Source organism: Pogona vitticeps, chromosome 4 (genome assembly GCF_051106095.1).
Source record: "Pogona vitticeps strain Pit_001003342236 chromosome 4, PviZW2.1, whole genome shotgun sequence".
Classification (NCBI taxonomy): domain Eukaryota; kingdom Metazoa; phylum Chordata; class Lepidosauria; order Squamata; family Agamidae; genus Pogona; species Pogona vitticeps.
Genome location: NC_135786.1, coordinates 71,858,015 through 71,875,741, shown reverse-complemented (window position 1 = coordinate 71,875,741; position 17,727 = coordinate 71,858,015). Strand labels below are relative to the sequence as shown.

General features: G+C 40.6%; 1 protein-coding gene and 1 long non-coding RNA gene across 2 annotated transcripts in view; both read right to left on the bottom strand.

Moving 5' to 3' along the window:
• The window catches only part of C8A (complement C8 alpha chain), a 41,484-nt gene extending 27,269 nt beyond the window's left edge, over nucleotides 1-14,215 (bottom strand). Inside the window, exons 1-4 of the mRNA XM_020789856.3 lie at nucleotides 12,143-14,215; nucleotides 5,114-5,207; nucleotides 3,642-3,786; nucleotides 1,216-1,354 (exon numbers count right to left, since the gene is read on the bottom strand). Of these exons, the coding sequence (XP_020645515.3) occupies nucleotides 1,216-1,354; nucleotides 3,642-3,786; nucleotides 5,114-5,207; nucleotides 12,143-12,264 (500 nt within the window). The 5' untranslated portion in view covers nucleotides 12,265-14,215. The remainder of the gene's footprint in view (nucleotides 1-1,215; nucleotides 1,355-3,641; nucleotides 3,787-5,113; nucleotides 5,208-12,142) is intronic.
• On the bottom strand, nucleotides 6,732-12,130 carry LOC144589061 (uncharacterized). The gene is made up of 2 exons (XR_013544944.1): nucleotides 10,759-12,130; nucleotides 6,732-9,793 (listed from the first exon to the last, which is right to left on the bottom strand). It is a non-coding gene; the product is annotated as an uncharacterized LOC144589061 (long non-coding RNA).
• Nucleotides 14,216-17,727: the final 3,512 nt, after the last annotated feature.

Below are 17,727 nucleotides of genomic sequence, written 5' to 3'. Positions count from 1 at the left end.
TTCTGTAATCAGAACATGGGGAACAACATCTTCTAGAAGATTATGAGAACGTAATAGAAACATTTATGTGACAAAATCATGCTAATCATGATTTTGTAAAATAATATTCACAGTAAGCAGAGGAATATATATTTATGGAAGGACAGATCTTGAAGCTGAGGCTTCAATACTTTGGCCATCTCATGAGAAAACTCCCTGGAAAAGATGCTGATGTTGGGAAAGTGTGAAGGTAAGAGGAGAAGGGGACGACAGAGGACGAGATGGTTGAAGAGTGTCATCGAAGCTACCAACATGAATTTGACCAAATTCCCTCCTAGAAGACAAGAGGGCCTGGCATGCTCTGGTCTATGGGGTCACAAAGAGTCGGACATGACTTAACAACTAAACAACAAGAATTATATATTGTTGTCAATATAAAATATAAAAATGAATATATATACTGTATTCATTTTTAAAGAAACCTTTTCATCTGAAGAAGTACTTTCCACAATCTCCAGCAAAGTGAGAGTAATAATATGCTATCAAATTAATTCTGATGTACAGTGATCTTTTCCAGGGTTTATTAGAGATTGAGAATTCAGAAGTGATTTCCTGTTCCCTTCTTTCGGGGGTGTCCTGGGACTGTGCAACCTGTCCAAGGCTACACAGGCTGGCTTTTCCCCTGGAAAGCTCAGGAGGAGCTGAACACCCAAACTCTAGTTCCATACCAAGTCAGCAAACTGTGATTTTTCACTTGATAAATTTCATTTGATGAATAAATATAAACCTATAGGAGTATCTCCCTCTTTGTCTTGTATGTATTCGTTTGTTGGCAAATTTGTACCAAGGGGAGAAAACAGTTCTTTTTGCATTTATTGCCAGGAATGCTTTCTCCCTCCTCCCATCTCTAAACAACAGTGTCCAGAATCATAATAGATATTTATGCAGGTGCAAAATGGATTGAGGAAGTAGCTGTGGTTAACTGATGAGGTGCCAGACACATGATGAATGTCTGCCTGTTTTTGCAGCTGATTGCCCATCCAGCACACATACACCACCTTGTCAATTACCCACAGTAACGTCTGTGGTTGCTCTTTTGTGCATGTAAATATCCAGTAGCATTTTAGGCACTGCACTACTCACAATGGCACCAGATGTTCTGAGGAAAAAAAAATGAATAATGTTCCTGATGATTAAGGGAAGCATATAAGTATGAGGTCAAGAATTGTATCTCACCCCTGTGCTAGTCTCGCAATCCCTGGGATTGGGTCCAGTTGATCGCATGAACTTTCAGCATCTTCACAATTGACCTCATCAGACTCATCCCGACAGTCTGCTTCTCCATTGCATACAAGATGGCGTTTAATGCAACGGCCTGGAGCACAGACATAGATCGATTTCATTATTTATATTTATGTAATGGTTTTGCTGTCTGTTTTCACAGTCCATGTTTCGTTTGGTTCAGTAAAGTGGGAGTTATTGGTCACTCACAGAAATCCACAAAGATATATTGGGGCAGATCTGTCCTGCTGTTGCTCTGATGTGTTTCTTTCCCACATACCCAACATTTGAACTGAAACATCTCTTCCTACATTGCCAGTGAAAACTCTGAGATGGCTATATGAACCTCAGAAGCATCTCAAGCGCTAATGGATCTTGTTTGACAACTCATCACTGTTAGTTGTCAAGGAATATCTCCAGAAGGGAATCTGGAGGTCAAAGATCTCCCTCAGGACCCAAGAAACAGGATGTGTTTGGTAGGTTGACCCCCCCCAACTGGTTCTCATCATTTCCTGCTGACAACTTGGACGGGAAGCTATGGTGTGTATGATCCTCTAGCCCTGGTTATAGCCAAGATCATGACAATGCTTCCCTTTGCCTTCAAGATAGTATAAAAATGAAAGCTTTGCTGCAGCTTCCCAAGGAAGTATCTGCAAGCACCAGCACTTGTGGAAACCAGCCTGGCATGCCCCCTGCCCATGGGAAAGATGCGGGATGCACAGAGATGCAGCTATCCTGGGATGGGGCCATTTTGTGTCTGGAAGGGGTGGCTTCTGAGGCTCTGGACATTTCCTAAAGGGGCAGGTGAATGGTATGGAGGACTGGCTTGCTCAGGAACTGTTGCTTCAGGACACCAGGAACACATGGATAGATGGATCCCGAAGCAACAGCTCTGCTGCCACTGCTTTAATTCTTCCTGAGAGCCAGTGTGACTGTTGGACACAGACCCACAAAAAAGTTCCGACCCCTGTTTTAAAATGTTGGCCCTGTTGAGGGGGGGGCACTGCTTCAACTTTGCTTAGGTGACACCATGTTTCGGCCAACTGGACTCCTTTCACTACCAGGATCCCCAGATTCAGACACATAATGGTTTCACATTTTAACCATTTCCTACAAAAAACACAAGTGTTTTGCTGGAAACCAGAAAACCAAGTTAGTTGCAATAATTCCGAAATGGCCTCTCTTAACTGCCAGAGGTGCACGACTGGAAAAGCTTTAACAGAGCACATTTCCCCGTCTAAATAATGGATGAGGGATACGGTGGGTGCTTCCTCTTGTCAGGTTCACTTTGTCAGTGTATCCAAGATGTATTTGTGATCTCTGCATTCAATGCAGCCAGATGGAGATTTGGAGTTTCCGCGGCTCCTTTTTGGGAAATGAGCTTTGTTCAGCTTGGGCAACGGGAAGACATGAAGGAGTTTGAGACATTTGCCACAGTCCCAGCTCTCTAAGGCAAGAGCCTTCTTCTTATTAACTGCTTCCCACATCTCTGGATCAGATGCCTTAGTACCAGTAGTCCAGAAAGCTTCCTTGAAAAAAAATGTGGGTTTTCTCCTAGGGCCCATCAGCCTTATCCAATGGAAGCCAGCCGAAGGTCTAGAGCCAAGGCTTTAGCAGCCTAACAGAACCTGAAGATTTCTAGAGCCTTGCATCCTGAGCCTGACCAAATGTCCATCCAACATTTGTCCTTCCAGAAATCTCCCGAGAGCAGAATTCTACATGCGAATTCTGCCCAGGACCCTTGTAAATTGTTTTGCTCCCAAATAACGTTTTCTTAAGCTGAAAGTAATCTTCCGGCGGCTGCCAGTTTTGTAACCCTTTTTGATTCTGTTGCCTTCTACACCCAAAGGGAAATTTGTGGCCAGAATCCTATCTATCCATGGAAGCTCTTGACGCCCTTTGGATCAGAATCACCGGCAGAACTTTCATGGGTCGAGGATACTGTCCCTTCCAAAAATCATCCTCTGTGTGGAAAGGGTGACGAAACCAAGGATGTTAGCTGGCAGAGCTCACCGGCTGCCTTCTTCACCTTGCAATTCTGCCCAGTCTTAGATGCCCTAAAGAAAGCTTTACTGTCCCATTTGCCTTCAATAAAGAAACAGTGAATCCACGTCTATTAGGTTCCCAAAATGTGTTAAAGGCATGGAACAGGATTTATTTATCTGTTACTCCTAAAGAGGGCAGCTGTTTTAGTCTGTCATGGCAAAAACAACAATGAATCTAGTGGCATCTTAAACACTGGCAAGTTTTATTTATTTGCTGTACAGAAGAAGTAGGCTGGAAGGCCACTGTAGCTTATGCCAAATAAAACGTGTTAGCCTTCAAGGTTTCATCTGTCACCACCTGCTCACATTAGTTCAAGATGCTATAATGGTACTCACCACTCTCTTCACACCGAAAATCATTTCCACAGTCTTGGCTCACAGCACATGTTCCACTTGGCACACAGTCCATTTGATCCCAAAGACTGCCAGTACACCTGCGCCCTGCATACTTGGCCGGCTGGACCAAGGTTCTGTGTCTGTACTTTAAGATATATTCAAAAGGAAGGAAGAGGCTAGCTCTCATGAATTATACACATCCAAAATGATATTTCAAAAATCTGAATTAAAAATTAAGAGGCAATAAAACGGATCTATACCGTAATTTAACCTAGTTAGAAGGAACGTTCATTATTTAGATGTTTAAAGTGTAAAACAAATCAAGCCTTTATAAGTACACTAAAATTACTTAAAGCACAGCTTGAAGCACACTATGATGAAACGCTGAGGGATGAAGATTTAGTCCCCAGTGGCACAGCACAATTGCAGGGGAGGTCAGGGCACTTGGCATTTCCAAGCCCTTGCCATTATCCTATGCCTTCAAGAGGAGGTCTGCCAACTGACAGCCAATCTGTTCCTGGGAACCCCTTTTCCCTGTGTGCATACAGAACTCCTGCGCATGCAAGGGCTTCACCATTCATTCCAGCATTTGGGGCACATCTGGGTGCACACTGCATAGTATCCAGGAAGCTGTTTCTGGTCCAACAGAATTCTTCTCACATTCTTAGCCGCCATTGTGATTTCTTGTACTGCTGGACCTTACAGGCTGCAATCCTGCTCAGAGCTTTGGCTCACCCATTTTTATGGGCTTAAGCGAAGTGAACCTAAACCTGTTCTCAGTTGTGGCCACGACATTTGATGCTGAGTCCTGGCTCTGCTTGCCCTGTAGGCAGAAACTAAGAATATTTGAACACCAGCTAGGGATGTCAGGAGTACTAGGCAAGCACTTTTTAATCCTAGTGGTTTTTGACATTTTGACTTGGAGTGAAATCACTCCAAGACCCCTAAGGAAACTGGGAGACTTCCCAGAGCCGCAGGGGGGAGTAATGCTGAACACATTACTTGTTTGCCTGGTTACTTGATCGGGGTGTTTCCCCTCTTCCCTTCTCACCAATGTCCTGCACAAGATTCAGCGGGGCAGTCTTGCACTGCTGGTGCCTATCCGTTTCCTGCTCTTGTCAATTCCAGGCAGGAACACTTGTCAATTTCAAATGGTTGCATTTAGTCAGTGATCCTACATAAGCATTTGAAACTGTCCATTATAAGAGCCTGAAATTGACAAGAGGAACAAGCATAAACTCTGTAGGACCCTCAAAACTTAGCCCTGAGCAGGAAGCAGCAGGACAGATGGATCTAATAAAGAACACTGAGAATATGCAAGATTTCAGGGGAATAAACTGAGGGCATCTTGCTGGCTGGGAAAATTCTAGGGAAGGGAAGGAATAGAGCCAGAAAACCCCATAGAAATCTGTGGGATTGAGAAGCAACTAGATTTGCAATCTTAACAGCAATTTATGAGACCAACGCCTTACCTTTTTGCCTTGACAAGGAAAGCACTCAGTCCATTCTGACCACTGGCTTAGTTGACAGTCAATAGGAACAGGTGTCCCTGCTTGTCTTTTTGATCTTTTAAAGAGAGAAAATAATTGGCACTGCTGAATTTGCATGCAGAGCTCTCTCTTTTTATTATAGCACATATAATAATCATAATAATCATAATCATAATCATCATAATCATAATCATAATCATCATAATCATAATCATAATCATAATCATCATCATCATCATCATCATCATCATCATCATAGTGTGCTGTCAGGTCAATTCTGACTCATCGCGAACTTTTCCAGGAGTTTCCAGGTAGAGAGTACTAAGAAGGGGGTTACCATTCCCTTCTTCTGGAGGTGCCCTGGGACTGTGCATCTTGCCCAAGGCTACACAGGCTGGGTCTTCTGTAGCCCTGCAGCCAGATACCTACCTCACTGAGCAATCCAGCCAGCTAAGTGCATTTTTCTGAATATATCATTGTAAATTCACAATATGCAGCCTACCATTAACTGTTGGAATTTTATTTGCAAGCTTTCATGCTGTCTGTAATATGAGTCACTGGGAGGGACTTTTCTGGACTGGGGTGATTATCTATCCCGCATTCACCAATTATTTCTTCCAGCCTTCGAGTTCAAAAAGAGCCCCAGCTCTTTGCTAAGTGTTCTTTTTCCCTCTCTTTGATAGATTGGTGGCAATTATTTGTTTTCTGTTGATCTGTTTGGTTGATTGCTAAGTACGCACAAGTCTGTAATGTCAAGCAAGTGTAAGTGACCTTCTTAAATATTTTCTACAACAAATGTCTCAGAGTGAGTTACTGCAAATCTAACTGCCATTTAATGAGAAAGGGGTGGACTCTGGGGGGGGGGGAACTTGTAGCTATTCTCCTCCATGGGTCTCTGTTCTTCTACTGCATTATAAAAGGAGTTTTACCAGAACGTCAAAACTTTGCAACATAAACAGCATGAGGTCTGAGGAAGTGGACTTGTCCATGAAAGCTCACATTAAAATATAGCAGTTAGTCTTTAAGGTACCACAACATTTTTGTATTCTGTATTTTTTAAATTTTGTGGGGTTTTTTGTTTTGTCTAGTATGCTTACACAGACTAACACAGCTACCTTTTCTAAATCATAATCACTACATGTTTTTATGGTTTCTATCCTTCTTTTATATCATCAGTTCACAAGAAGGATGGAATTCCACTTGAGTATATATGATTGGGCCATAGCTTGCCAGTAAAGCATATGCATCACATGTATAAGATCCCAAATAAGCCCATATATCTTCAGGTAGGTTTTGGAAAGACTTTTGCCTAAACCCTGAACTCTGAAAAGCTGATATCTGTCAGTATAGAAAAAAAGCTGGCCTAGAGGGATAAATTAGTCTGACTTGTTCCTATGTGCATCACTGTGATGTATTGCTTGGTAGCTCCATGTCAGAGCAGTTACAGTTTAGAGGAGGAACCTCGGCCCAGTTAGATGGGAGATTCCTGATGTCCACTGAAAAAAAAATTAAAGTGTACAGAAATCTCTATTTTCATTTTATAGGAATCATTATTTTAGTTAGATAGTCTGCCCCATACTACTGTTCTCAAAACATTTAAATGGGAGAAAGCATCTTTTTAAAACACGGATAAATGTTCAAAAGGCATGTCCCACCCTCAGAGCTGCATTTGTGCTCCTCAGAGCTGCTTATAACAACAATAACAAGTACAGGACCCACGATAAAACAACAATAACAAAATACAAAGCAATATAAAACTGAAAACCGTTTTAGCAGATAAAAGCCTCAACTGGGATTTTCCAGATAAAAGGTCATCAATCCAGAAGCCCAAACCGTACAAGAACAGGAGAGTTTTATTGGATAAATCCTTTCTGATCATAAACGTTTGTTTCTGGAAGCAGGATTCCTTACTTCAACCAGCTTAACTGCACACTGCCTCAGGTATATCTTTGATGAACAGAAACAGGACTAGTTGCACAGATCCGGTTGCAAAGCATGGAGAACATGGCCCATGTTGGAAGGACCATTCCAGACTCTGTAGTCCAAAATATAATAAATAAATAAATAGTATCTCTTCCCCCCCACCCCGAGCTTTGGCATTCTCAGCAATAGGCACTCACAGGCCCTACTCAGGCATGCTGCCTCACTGAGGCTTCACTCCCTCCACTTCCAGCTTCCCTGTGCTGTTCAGAAAGGTCTGTTATGGAAATGCAACCCTAATCTGGACTTTTGCTGGAAATCTTTTCTAGCAAGAAGTCGAGGGAGCAGACCTGCAACAAGTCTCTTTCCTCCCCTCTAAGCTTCCAACTTTTAAATACCTGGCAATTATCCTATTCAGCTTCCATTAAGCAGAAGCTCCTGTTACTGCAGTGAGGTGGGTTTAGCCTGCATGCACAAGCTCTGCTAGCTCAGTGGTTTAGCTATCTGGCTGTAGACCCAGAGGTTGGGAGTTCAAAGCCCTATGGTGTCTCCTTGACAGGCACTGGATTCAATCCATGGGGTCTCTTCCAGCTCTGCAGTTGTAAGATAATTTAACTTAATTGCACGATTGGTAATCTCCATTAAGAAAGCTCTGTCTCCACTTATGCAACAGCTTCCCGGATGCCTCCTTGGGCAAGTGGCAAAAATGTCAGATCATTTGTACAATAATCTGCACCTTAGGTTTGACATAACAGGGTTCTGACTCTGATCAAGGCTTCTTCTTCTATTATTATTATTATTATTATTATTATTATTATTATTATTATTATTATTATTATTATTATTATTATTATTATTATTATTATTATTATTATTATTCACCTTTGAGTAAATCCTTCCACAGGTGAGTTACACATATATGCACAAGGAATATCAATGACAATAGAAATGAGAGAGAGAAAAAATAAAAAAGACACAGCTAAAAGGATTTGTCTAAAAGGATAAAAAAAAAAAACCCTAATGATTTAATGATAACATTACAGTACCTTCTGTGCTTTTCGTCCTTTGCTCAAGAGCCCAGAGGTATGTTTTGGTGATATTTTTTAAATGAAAGAGTTCTGCACAATCATAATGGCAGCTGCTACATTTGTCACTAATACACTGAATCATGTGTTAGGCCTCTCAGCATAGCCATAGCTAGCTATTCTAGCATGCAAGGCAACTGACATTGTCTCTCACCCCTTTTGGCTCAACAAATGGGTGCATGCCACCTCTTCAGAAAAAGAAGGAGAGGAATATGGACACACACACACCCCAAAAAGAAAAAAAAGTAAATGTATGCTTTTCAAAAGAAGAAGAAGCAAAAAAGTAGTGCTGTTAATTTCCTCAAAATCCATCAGCAGGTTCACTTCTAGATTTCAGCATCCCTTCAATTGTGGTGATTGCTCCACCATAACTATAGGCCTATCTTTCACTGAGATTACAAAACGGAGAGCAGTAAACGGACCATATCTCCTAGAAGATCAGTTCTGTCCAAGGATGTGTGTCACTTGTCAGTGGCTATCTTCACACAGCCATTGAACTGTACATAATGTGAATGTGGCGTAAGGGAGAGTGGGTTCATGGTAGCAAGCCCAGCCACAAGCTATGCATATGCACCCATGTCTACACTCCCCAAACATGTGCAGTCCTCAAGCATGTCAGCAATATGTGAACAATTGAACAAATGTGGAAGTGTTCAGGGTAGGATCCACACATGATGTACCAAGCACTAAGCATTCACTGCCTAGTTTGACAATTTACTGGCACACACCAGGGCTACAGGAAGATGTAGTTGTTCCTGCTTCAGATGGGCAAGTAAAAGTACAGTAGGATATACGAGGGATTGGTTCCAAGCCCCTTGTGGATGCTGCAAATCATGGATAACAGTGAAAGCTATGCATAGTAAGGTTTAAAAAAAACTTCAGAATGTTTTTTTTTCAGACGCATTAACAGAACTGGCCATTAGAGAATGCCAGGACCATGTTATGTATTCTTCAACAACAAGAATTCATAGCACTGTCTCTGGCTGCCTTTAGTGGTCTGTTCCGGTAATATGTGAAAATATTTTTTTTTCTGGATATAATTTCCTTTTAATGTTTTCAATGCAGTATTTTCAGACTGCGGGTAAAGGAAACCATGAATACTGATCATGGATATCAGGGTTGTACTGCACTTCAGTGCAGATTTCATAGCAGTTGGGGTAGGATGTACCAGTCTTCAGATATTGTTGGGCTGCAACTCCCACCACTGGTCATGCTGATTGCACCTGATGCGGGACAGGGGATTCACATTCTCTGGTCCTGTTTTGTGGGCTTCCTCAATTTTGGTAAGCTGCCATATCACCACAAAACACAAAAGTCTATTTCCCCCACTGAAATGATGGTGGACAGGAGAGATATTGCTATATTGAGCCCATCTCTATGATAATGTAAGGGTTAGGTCAATGTGATCAGCAGTGCTTATGCACTTCCAACTCAAAACATGCATTTCAGAGGTAATCTGAAATCAAAGATACAGGGTATTTCAGAAATTGTATTTCTTACAACTACCGCCATCACTTTAAGAGCAATGAGATATGTGGTGGCGGAGAGCCACACATGTAAACATACAGTACAGTATTTCAGCATGTAAATATTCGGTCAGTGGATCAGCATCTATTGTGTACATAAATAAATACAGATGTTGCTGTGGATAACTGCACTGTAAAAAAAGAAAAAGAAAATTACTATTCAGTGGTATTAGGGGAAACAGTTGTAAAACAACCTGAAAGACGGTGGGAAAAATGCCAAAAATCAGAAGGTTATTATAATCCAATCTAGTTTTGGCTTCTCTCTCAGCACTGAAGTGCCAAGATAATGGTGTTTTCAAGTTCACAGGCATTGCATTACAGTAGTGAAACAGAATGAAAGAACATGAATTCACATTTGGCACATGCTTTGGGACACACAGGTGAAATTAATAAACGTACACCTGTTTTATGCTTCAAGTAGGGAACTGCACGTCATCTTTTTTTCCCTATCTGGAGTAAAAAAATAATTCCTAACATCAGTTTCTGATTGGATTAATTACCATGAAGGGAATATTGTTTCCTTCCATTTGCTAACAGCACAACTGAAGGGCGGGGGAAATTTAAGAAGCACCTTCAAGATATAAGAGAATGGCTGTTCACTGGGACGCCACCTTTAGCCCTGCTTTTGTCGGAGGAACCAATTTTTGCACAATATCCAGCTGGCTATTTGAGATGCTCCTGATATATAAACCAAGGGGTTCTTCATGATTCATTTTATTGTGGAGACAAAAGATTATGTAGCCATGGAAGTTCTACACAGTCAAGCCAACTGGTGATTTCAGCATTCAGTTGATTTTCCCTTTCACCATGAAATGTATGGAAAAATTGATTTATAAAGGGCTATAATCTGGGCAAAATGTCAGATAATCGATGTATAAAAATGTGGCAGCACATATATGCGCGAACATGTGGAGGCTAAAGCAAGTGTGCAAGGAACGGAAAAAAAACTTGTCTAGGCCCATCTCAAGTGCTTTTTTTGGATCATAGCCTTTTGTGTTTGGTGTTGTGAAATTCCACCACTCGTGAAGAAGATCTGGTGAGTTTGTGTTCCTTTGGGGTGTATTTTCCAATGGACCGAAAGAGAACAGTGAAATACCTCTTTTCCTACTGTGAGACAACTTGCTGGCACATGTTAATAGTACTGATTTCCATCCTGCACATTCCATAGTATAATCCTGATGAGGAAAGGAGGCAGTAGCTTCAGAAGTCCTCATTACAATTGCATTTCTAAGCAAGAGCTCTGTCATTGTTACTGAACATCAGTTAACAAAGATGGCTGACTGACAAGCAGAATTAAAACAGCCAAAGATCCTGTGGCGACTTAAATGTCTGCAAATCCATGGTGGGGGTGAGCATTCCAAAGGCTATAGGCCATTTTGTCAGATGAGGAACATAACTGTTTATTCTTAAAATGATTTGTTGTTGGCTGGGCAGGTAGCTCGACTGGTAATTAGAAGAGAGTTCTATTAATCAGAAGCAGCAGAAGAAAGAGTGCTAAATGAAAGGCTCAAATGCTCAAGAGATGATTCTATGGATACACATCAGTGCACAAGAGATCAAATCACAGCGTCTCTGTGGACAGACATCAGAATCCAACAGTCAAACAGAGACTCCCAAAAATATATGTATATATTTGCTCCTGGTGGCAGAAAGATGTGGTGCTTCTACCCTTCAGCTTCTTGAAAAGAATTTGATAAGTTCACCTTCACCTAGATTTTAAATGTGCCTCTGCATTACCTTCCTTTGTTTGACAACTTCATCAAACATCAAAAATCTGCTCATTATTTAGCTTTCAAAAGGATTACTGGAATAAGACTCCATAATTAAATGTATTTTCTCTTTCCTCTCACTCTTCCTATGTCATAGCCCACTTACTCCTGATAATATGTTTTGATATTTCCATATTATATTTCCTTTGGATAAGTTTGCAATTAGTAGCACAAGAAAGGTCCAAAAGAATTGTCTTTTAAACTGTGTGTGTGTGTAAAGTATTAACCAGTCAGATACTGAAAATCAAAGCCACACATACGAACACACACACGAAAAGACTTTGTCTTTTTATTTATATACTTTTACCTACACTATTTTGTTATCTTCACTATACAGAATCGCAGCTTGCTGTATTTTTTTTTAACATGGGTAACACTTAAATATTGACTTAGGAAGGAATATGCAAAAACAAACAAACAAACAAAAACCTCCAAACCCTCAAAGAGTGATGAATGGAATAATATGAAGCAAAATGGTGGCACAGAATGAAACATAATGAAAAGGTACAATTATAAGACTGCCAAATGCTTCCAGTAACAGCGCTATCACCATATTGTGATGGGGCCATTGTATAAATCGTTTTTTGCTAGCTGCTTAAAGGTAATAGTACCCACATGTCTCATTCTCAAGTCTGAATTGATGCACTGGCCAGATAGACAGCTCTTTCTATATGTAAGGCAGTATCTTAAATTACATGGAGATAGACTTACCTCTGGGAAGGCAATCCTGTTAGCTCGCTGTGCACTGCTGCTGTGTCCTGACATGATAGTAGATAAGCTATCAAGAGAATCATAGGCGAAAAAATTTGACCCAGACGGAACCACATTTTCATTTCGTAAAAAACAAATGCTTTTCAGGTTTTAGTTTGGAAAACCTTTGGATGCTTGTTTTGAGAAATGACTGTAGGGAGGAAAACAGTACATTCTGCCCTCAGTGCTCACAGCACTGTGAATTATTAACGGAAGATCCGCTGTGCTCTACCGGGTACAACCCTTTTTGACATAGGATCCCAAACACCTGGGACATTGGCAAACAGGGTTGTTGTTTGTTTGCTTATAAGCACGAGCCATCAATGTGTTATCAACACAAATGTACAAAAACCTTCTTTCTTATCCAAGGTATGGTTTTCTCCAATTAAAAGCTGGTATTGACAACCCCAGCATGTTACCCAGTACTTTGGAACCTGGGTCTGGTTACTGCTTGTTTAGTCTGGATGTTTTGTGATAGCAGGGGGGAAATTACTTGAGAAATATTACAGGATTTTCTCTTCTCTTCTTTTTGGTGGGATATAGTTACATGTGGCGCTCATGGTAGTGTACACACTAATGGGGTGGTCCATCCATCGGTCCGTCCGTCCGTCCATCCATCCATCCAACATTACTTCCAGATATAGATGCTGTATTGCTCTTGAACTACAGTGGGGTCTTGACTTAAGAACGGCTCAAGTTAAGAACATTTTGACTTAAGAACCACTCTCATAGGAAAATATTGACTTGACTTACATACTTAGATTTGAGTTAAGAACTGAAAAAAAAACCACGTGGGAGGCAGGGAAAGTGCAAAATTTGAACTTTCAGTTAACTGTTAGCCAGTGAAAAGGGTGCCTGTCTGCTTCCTCACTCCTCCCAGCATTTAGAGAGTGGATCGGGAGTCTTCAGACTGCCTGGTAGTGCCTGGACTGTATTTTCCCTGCCTTCCCTGAACCTTTCTTGACCTAAGAAAAAAAGAAACAAAATATCCCCCCTCTAGTGGTCGAAGGCGGAATAGCAGCTTCCCATTAGTTTCTATGGACGGAAAAGAGCAGATACGGATCAAATGGTTTTCAATGCATTCCTATGGGAAATGCAGATTTGACCTGAGAACTTTTTGACTTGAGAACCGCCTTCCAATACGGATTAAGTTCTCAAGTCAAGACCCCACTGTAGTGTTAAACAATGTAAAGAGAGAGAGAGAGTGCTTACTAGAAAAATGTGTGTAAAAATAAATGTATATAACAATATGTATGTACTGGGAGTTTTGTAGTATGCCAAGTTTGAAAAAAAATTGCTCTATTTTGGCTGAAATCCTGTTCACAGAGCTAAATCACATAAGGCTGATGGCTCAGCTGTATTGATTTTTCCAGAAGGTTTTTTTTTTTTTTGTGCTTCCTCCTCCACAAGGTCTTGCAGCTTCCATGGTCCTTATGGAATCCTTTCCTTATGAGGAAGTTGATGGGGCCCATGTTACCAGCTGGTGATAACTTTTGAAATTTCTGAAAATGCCACTGCTGGTAGTCAGCCTGCTGGTCCTGATTTTTTGGAAATTAAAGACTCCCTGCCCCCCCCCCCTTGTCCTACAACTCCCAATGGCTTCTCCATGATGAAAAGGATTCCATGGGAACCTGGGAACCTTCAGATGGAGTAAATGGTAATTTTTTATTTTCAGAAAAATCACCCTGGCTAATTATGTCATCAGTCTTATGAAGCTGAGCTCTGCAAACAGAATTTCAGCCATCATATAATAATGCCAAAATCCTGCATGTGTTAGTAACATTCATGGAATTGCAGACGTGGGAGAGGCTTCAGGTGTCATCTAGTATGATTTCCTATTGATGCGCTGAGAGTAGAGCTAAAAACGAACCAGAAAATTCATCAAAATTAACTAATTTGTTTTTGGATCGGTTCAGGTTCATCCAAATTGAAGAACCTAAAGTTTACCAAACCAACCAAATTTTGGCAATTTATGAACCTCCTGGTTTGTTGCCCGCCATCAGCCTCCCCGCCCTTCCTACTGCCCCTTTTGTCTCCCCACCTTTTCCTGCCACTGCTTCTTCTTGTTCCATTGCCACCATCATCCTGAGAGTCTCATTGCAGGCCAGTGGCCTTTTCCCAAAGCATGTGCCAAATGTGAATTCATGTTCAGCTGGGAGGTGGCAACATGTGCAGATGGCCCTCAGCTCACTAAAAGGCCGATTAACTGAAACAAAAATGTTTTTTTTTAAAAAAAAAATCAGCACTGTATAATTTTTTTTATTTAGCCAGCCTGCCAGCTGGCCTGGGATCATCTACACTGTCCCTACCGCCCAGCTGAGATGTGCAGACATGTGCAGATGGCTCTGGCTGGCTGACATGCCATCTAAGTAGAAAAAGAAATTTATTTATTTATTTATCTATTTATTTATTTATTTATTTATTCATTCATTCATTCATACTTATTTACTTATTTACTTATTTATTTATTAAGTTAGCTGGCCTGTTCAGATGGCTGGGGGCCATCTGCACATGTCCCCGCCTACCAGCTGAGAGGCAGGAACATACGCAAAGGCTACCAGCCTGCAGAAGGGCTCTCAAGATCGTGGTGGCAGCTGAGAAAGAGGAGGCAGTGGCAGGAAAAGGTAGGAAGGCAAAGGGGCAGTGGGAAGGGGCTGAGGGGCAGGCTGGGGGTGGGGAGACAGTTGGACTGTCTAAAAAAAATCCTGAACTGATTCTCAGTTCATTCAGGAAGAAATCCAAAAATTTGCGGTTTGTGATTCATGGACTTCCACAAACCAAGACGAACCATCATTTTGGCAGTTCCTGCACATCTCTAATTGAGAGCCATAGAACCTCTGACAAATGGACATCCAATCTAGGGTGGCTGTTGCTGCCTGACCTAAAGTAGGACAGCCATCACTGGGAAAGAAAGTCATCACTGAAAAGAAGGAGATTTTACAATAAAGTTGCATGTGCTAATTTTAGCTAATATATGCAAATACAGCCAAAATTACAGTAATTTGTATTATAGGTCTCGCAACAAAGACTTTTACCTTATATGGCGCAAGAAATAGCTGATGCTCAAGATGGATTCTAAAAAGGAGAGGCACTCAATATCATAACGTAAATATCCACTAGCTACTTAAAAGCACCAAAGAGTTTCAGAAGAAGATCAGTCTATGCTTTATGGACTAAAAGACTTTGACTGTGTGGATCATGGGAAACCATGGGGTATTCTGAAAGAAATGGGTGTGTTTCAGCACTTGATTGTTCTGATGCCTAACTTGCATTGTGGAAGAAGCTACTGTTAGGACAGAATATGGAGAGACAAAATAGTTTCCAGTAGGCAAAGGTGTCAAAAAGGGGGAATTTTATACTCTTTATCTGTTCAATCTGTGTGCAGAAAATATCATATGGAAAGCTGAACTAGGTTCAGATGAAGGAGCAAAAATTAATGAAAGAAGCATCAATAATTTAACATATGCAGATGATGCCATCTTACTGGCATAAAGGAGCAATGACTTGAACCAACTTTTAGCAAAAGTGGGAGAAGAAAGTGACAAAACAGGATGACAGATGAATGTTAAGAACACCAAAATCATGGCTATGGGAGAACTACCCAACTTTAATACTGACAATGAAGAAATTGAAATAGTTAGAGATTTTGTAAACCTTGGTTCATTCATCACTCCAAATGGAGACAATTGATTTGTATTTTGGTTTATGTATTTTATGTTGTAGTTTATAAAGTAAAATAAAAATATTATTTTAAAAAACACACAAATGGAGTCTTCAGTCAAAAAAATCAGAAGAAGACTGAGACATGGAGAGACAGCAATGAAGGAACTAGAAAAGATGTAAAGATGTGTTATGGGAGCCCAAGACCAAGATCACCCCCACTCTTGTATTTTCTGCCACCGTGTATGGGTGCAAAAAGTAGATAGTTAAGAAAGTTGGCAGGGAAAAATTGATTCATTTGAAATATTATGTTGGAGGAGAGCCTTGCAGATAGCTTTGATTACCATAAAGATGAACAAGTGGGTGCTAGATCAAATCAAGCCGGGACTATCTCTGGAGGCAAAAATGTTGAAACCGAGACTGTACTGTTTTGGGCACATCATGAGAAAGTAGGATTCTTTGGAAAAAACAAAATAATGCTGGGAAAGAGGGAAGGCAACAGAAAAAAAGGAAGTCCAAATATGACATGGACTGACAAAGGATACCACAGGGTTCAGCTTACTATTACAGAGCAGTTAAGGACATTTTGGAAATCATGCTTTCATAGGATCGCCATGGGTCAGAGTCAACTTAATGGCACATAACAACAATAACAAGAAGAGCTGAATATGGGGTGGCCACATTGGGACCACTGTGAGGGCAGAACTTTAAAGGCCTCACACTTTCATAACTGTGTTACTAATTATCAAATATGAATATATTTTCTTTCCATTCATAAAAAGCTAACATGATATATTCCAAACAAAAAGTTTACCTTGATTTTCATGTAAATTTAATCTGACAATGTGTTCAAATAAACCAGTGATACAAGATTTTTACAGCTGGATCTTATACATATTGATCACTATGTTCTATGGTGGGTTGTTTTTTTTTTGCAAGATCATAGGTTTGTGACTGTAAAGAAGGCAATAGCTTCCACCATTTTCAGAAATGATTCTCTTTCTTTTCCCCTATCCTGCCATTTACAATTTTTGTTCATTCTCACAAACCTCCCGGGCTCTTACATAGACTTTCCTCACACACCCAAATGCACTCTCTTTTTCTTTCAATGTCTCACCGTCACACACAAATGTATCATCATCTATATATATCAAATTAGCTTAAATTGTATATCGACTAAGTAGTCCATTCCAGTGCCAAAGTACTTGGTCAAAAACTCCTCTCTTGTAATTTGAATGTTTTGGTTCAGGTCCCACTTTCTTGGCTCTCAAATACTTGAAAATGGCCAACTTATGCACTCTCAGTCTTCTGTTTTCCTGGATAAACATACAGACTCCCTCAACTGTTCCCCATAGTTCCTGGTTTCCAGAACCATTTTCATATTTGTCACTCTGCTGCAAGATAGCCTTTTAATGATCGGAAGGCCAGTTTGCAGTTAAGCATGCTGTTCCGTTTTGTGCTGTTCAAAGTAACTCAATAAGTTTCCACACAAGACTGTACTACAAAAGGACACCATTTTATTATATCCTTGCTCTTGATGTCCTGGTAAAAGGCTCCTGAAGACATGGTGGGATAATATAGAGAAGTCCCTTTCTAAAGGCTTAAATGAATATTGAGATGAATTACTAATAAACGAAGGACTGTCTGTTTTCATCCAATGGGAGTCACCAAATATATCTCTCAGTATATGTATATAATGGTAAGTTTCTAGAAAGACAGATGTCGGAGCTCCACACTAAGTGCACAGCAAACTAAGAAATTTGGGACCCTGCTTAACTTAATCAAGAGTGTATTGTGATATAAGTAAGTATTTAAAAGTCTTTGGTTTATTTTTACTTCTGCAAATATATCAAGGCCGGACCCAATTGACAAATTATAGGCGGTCC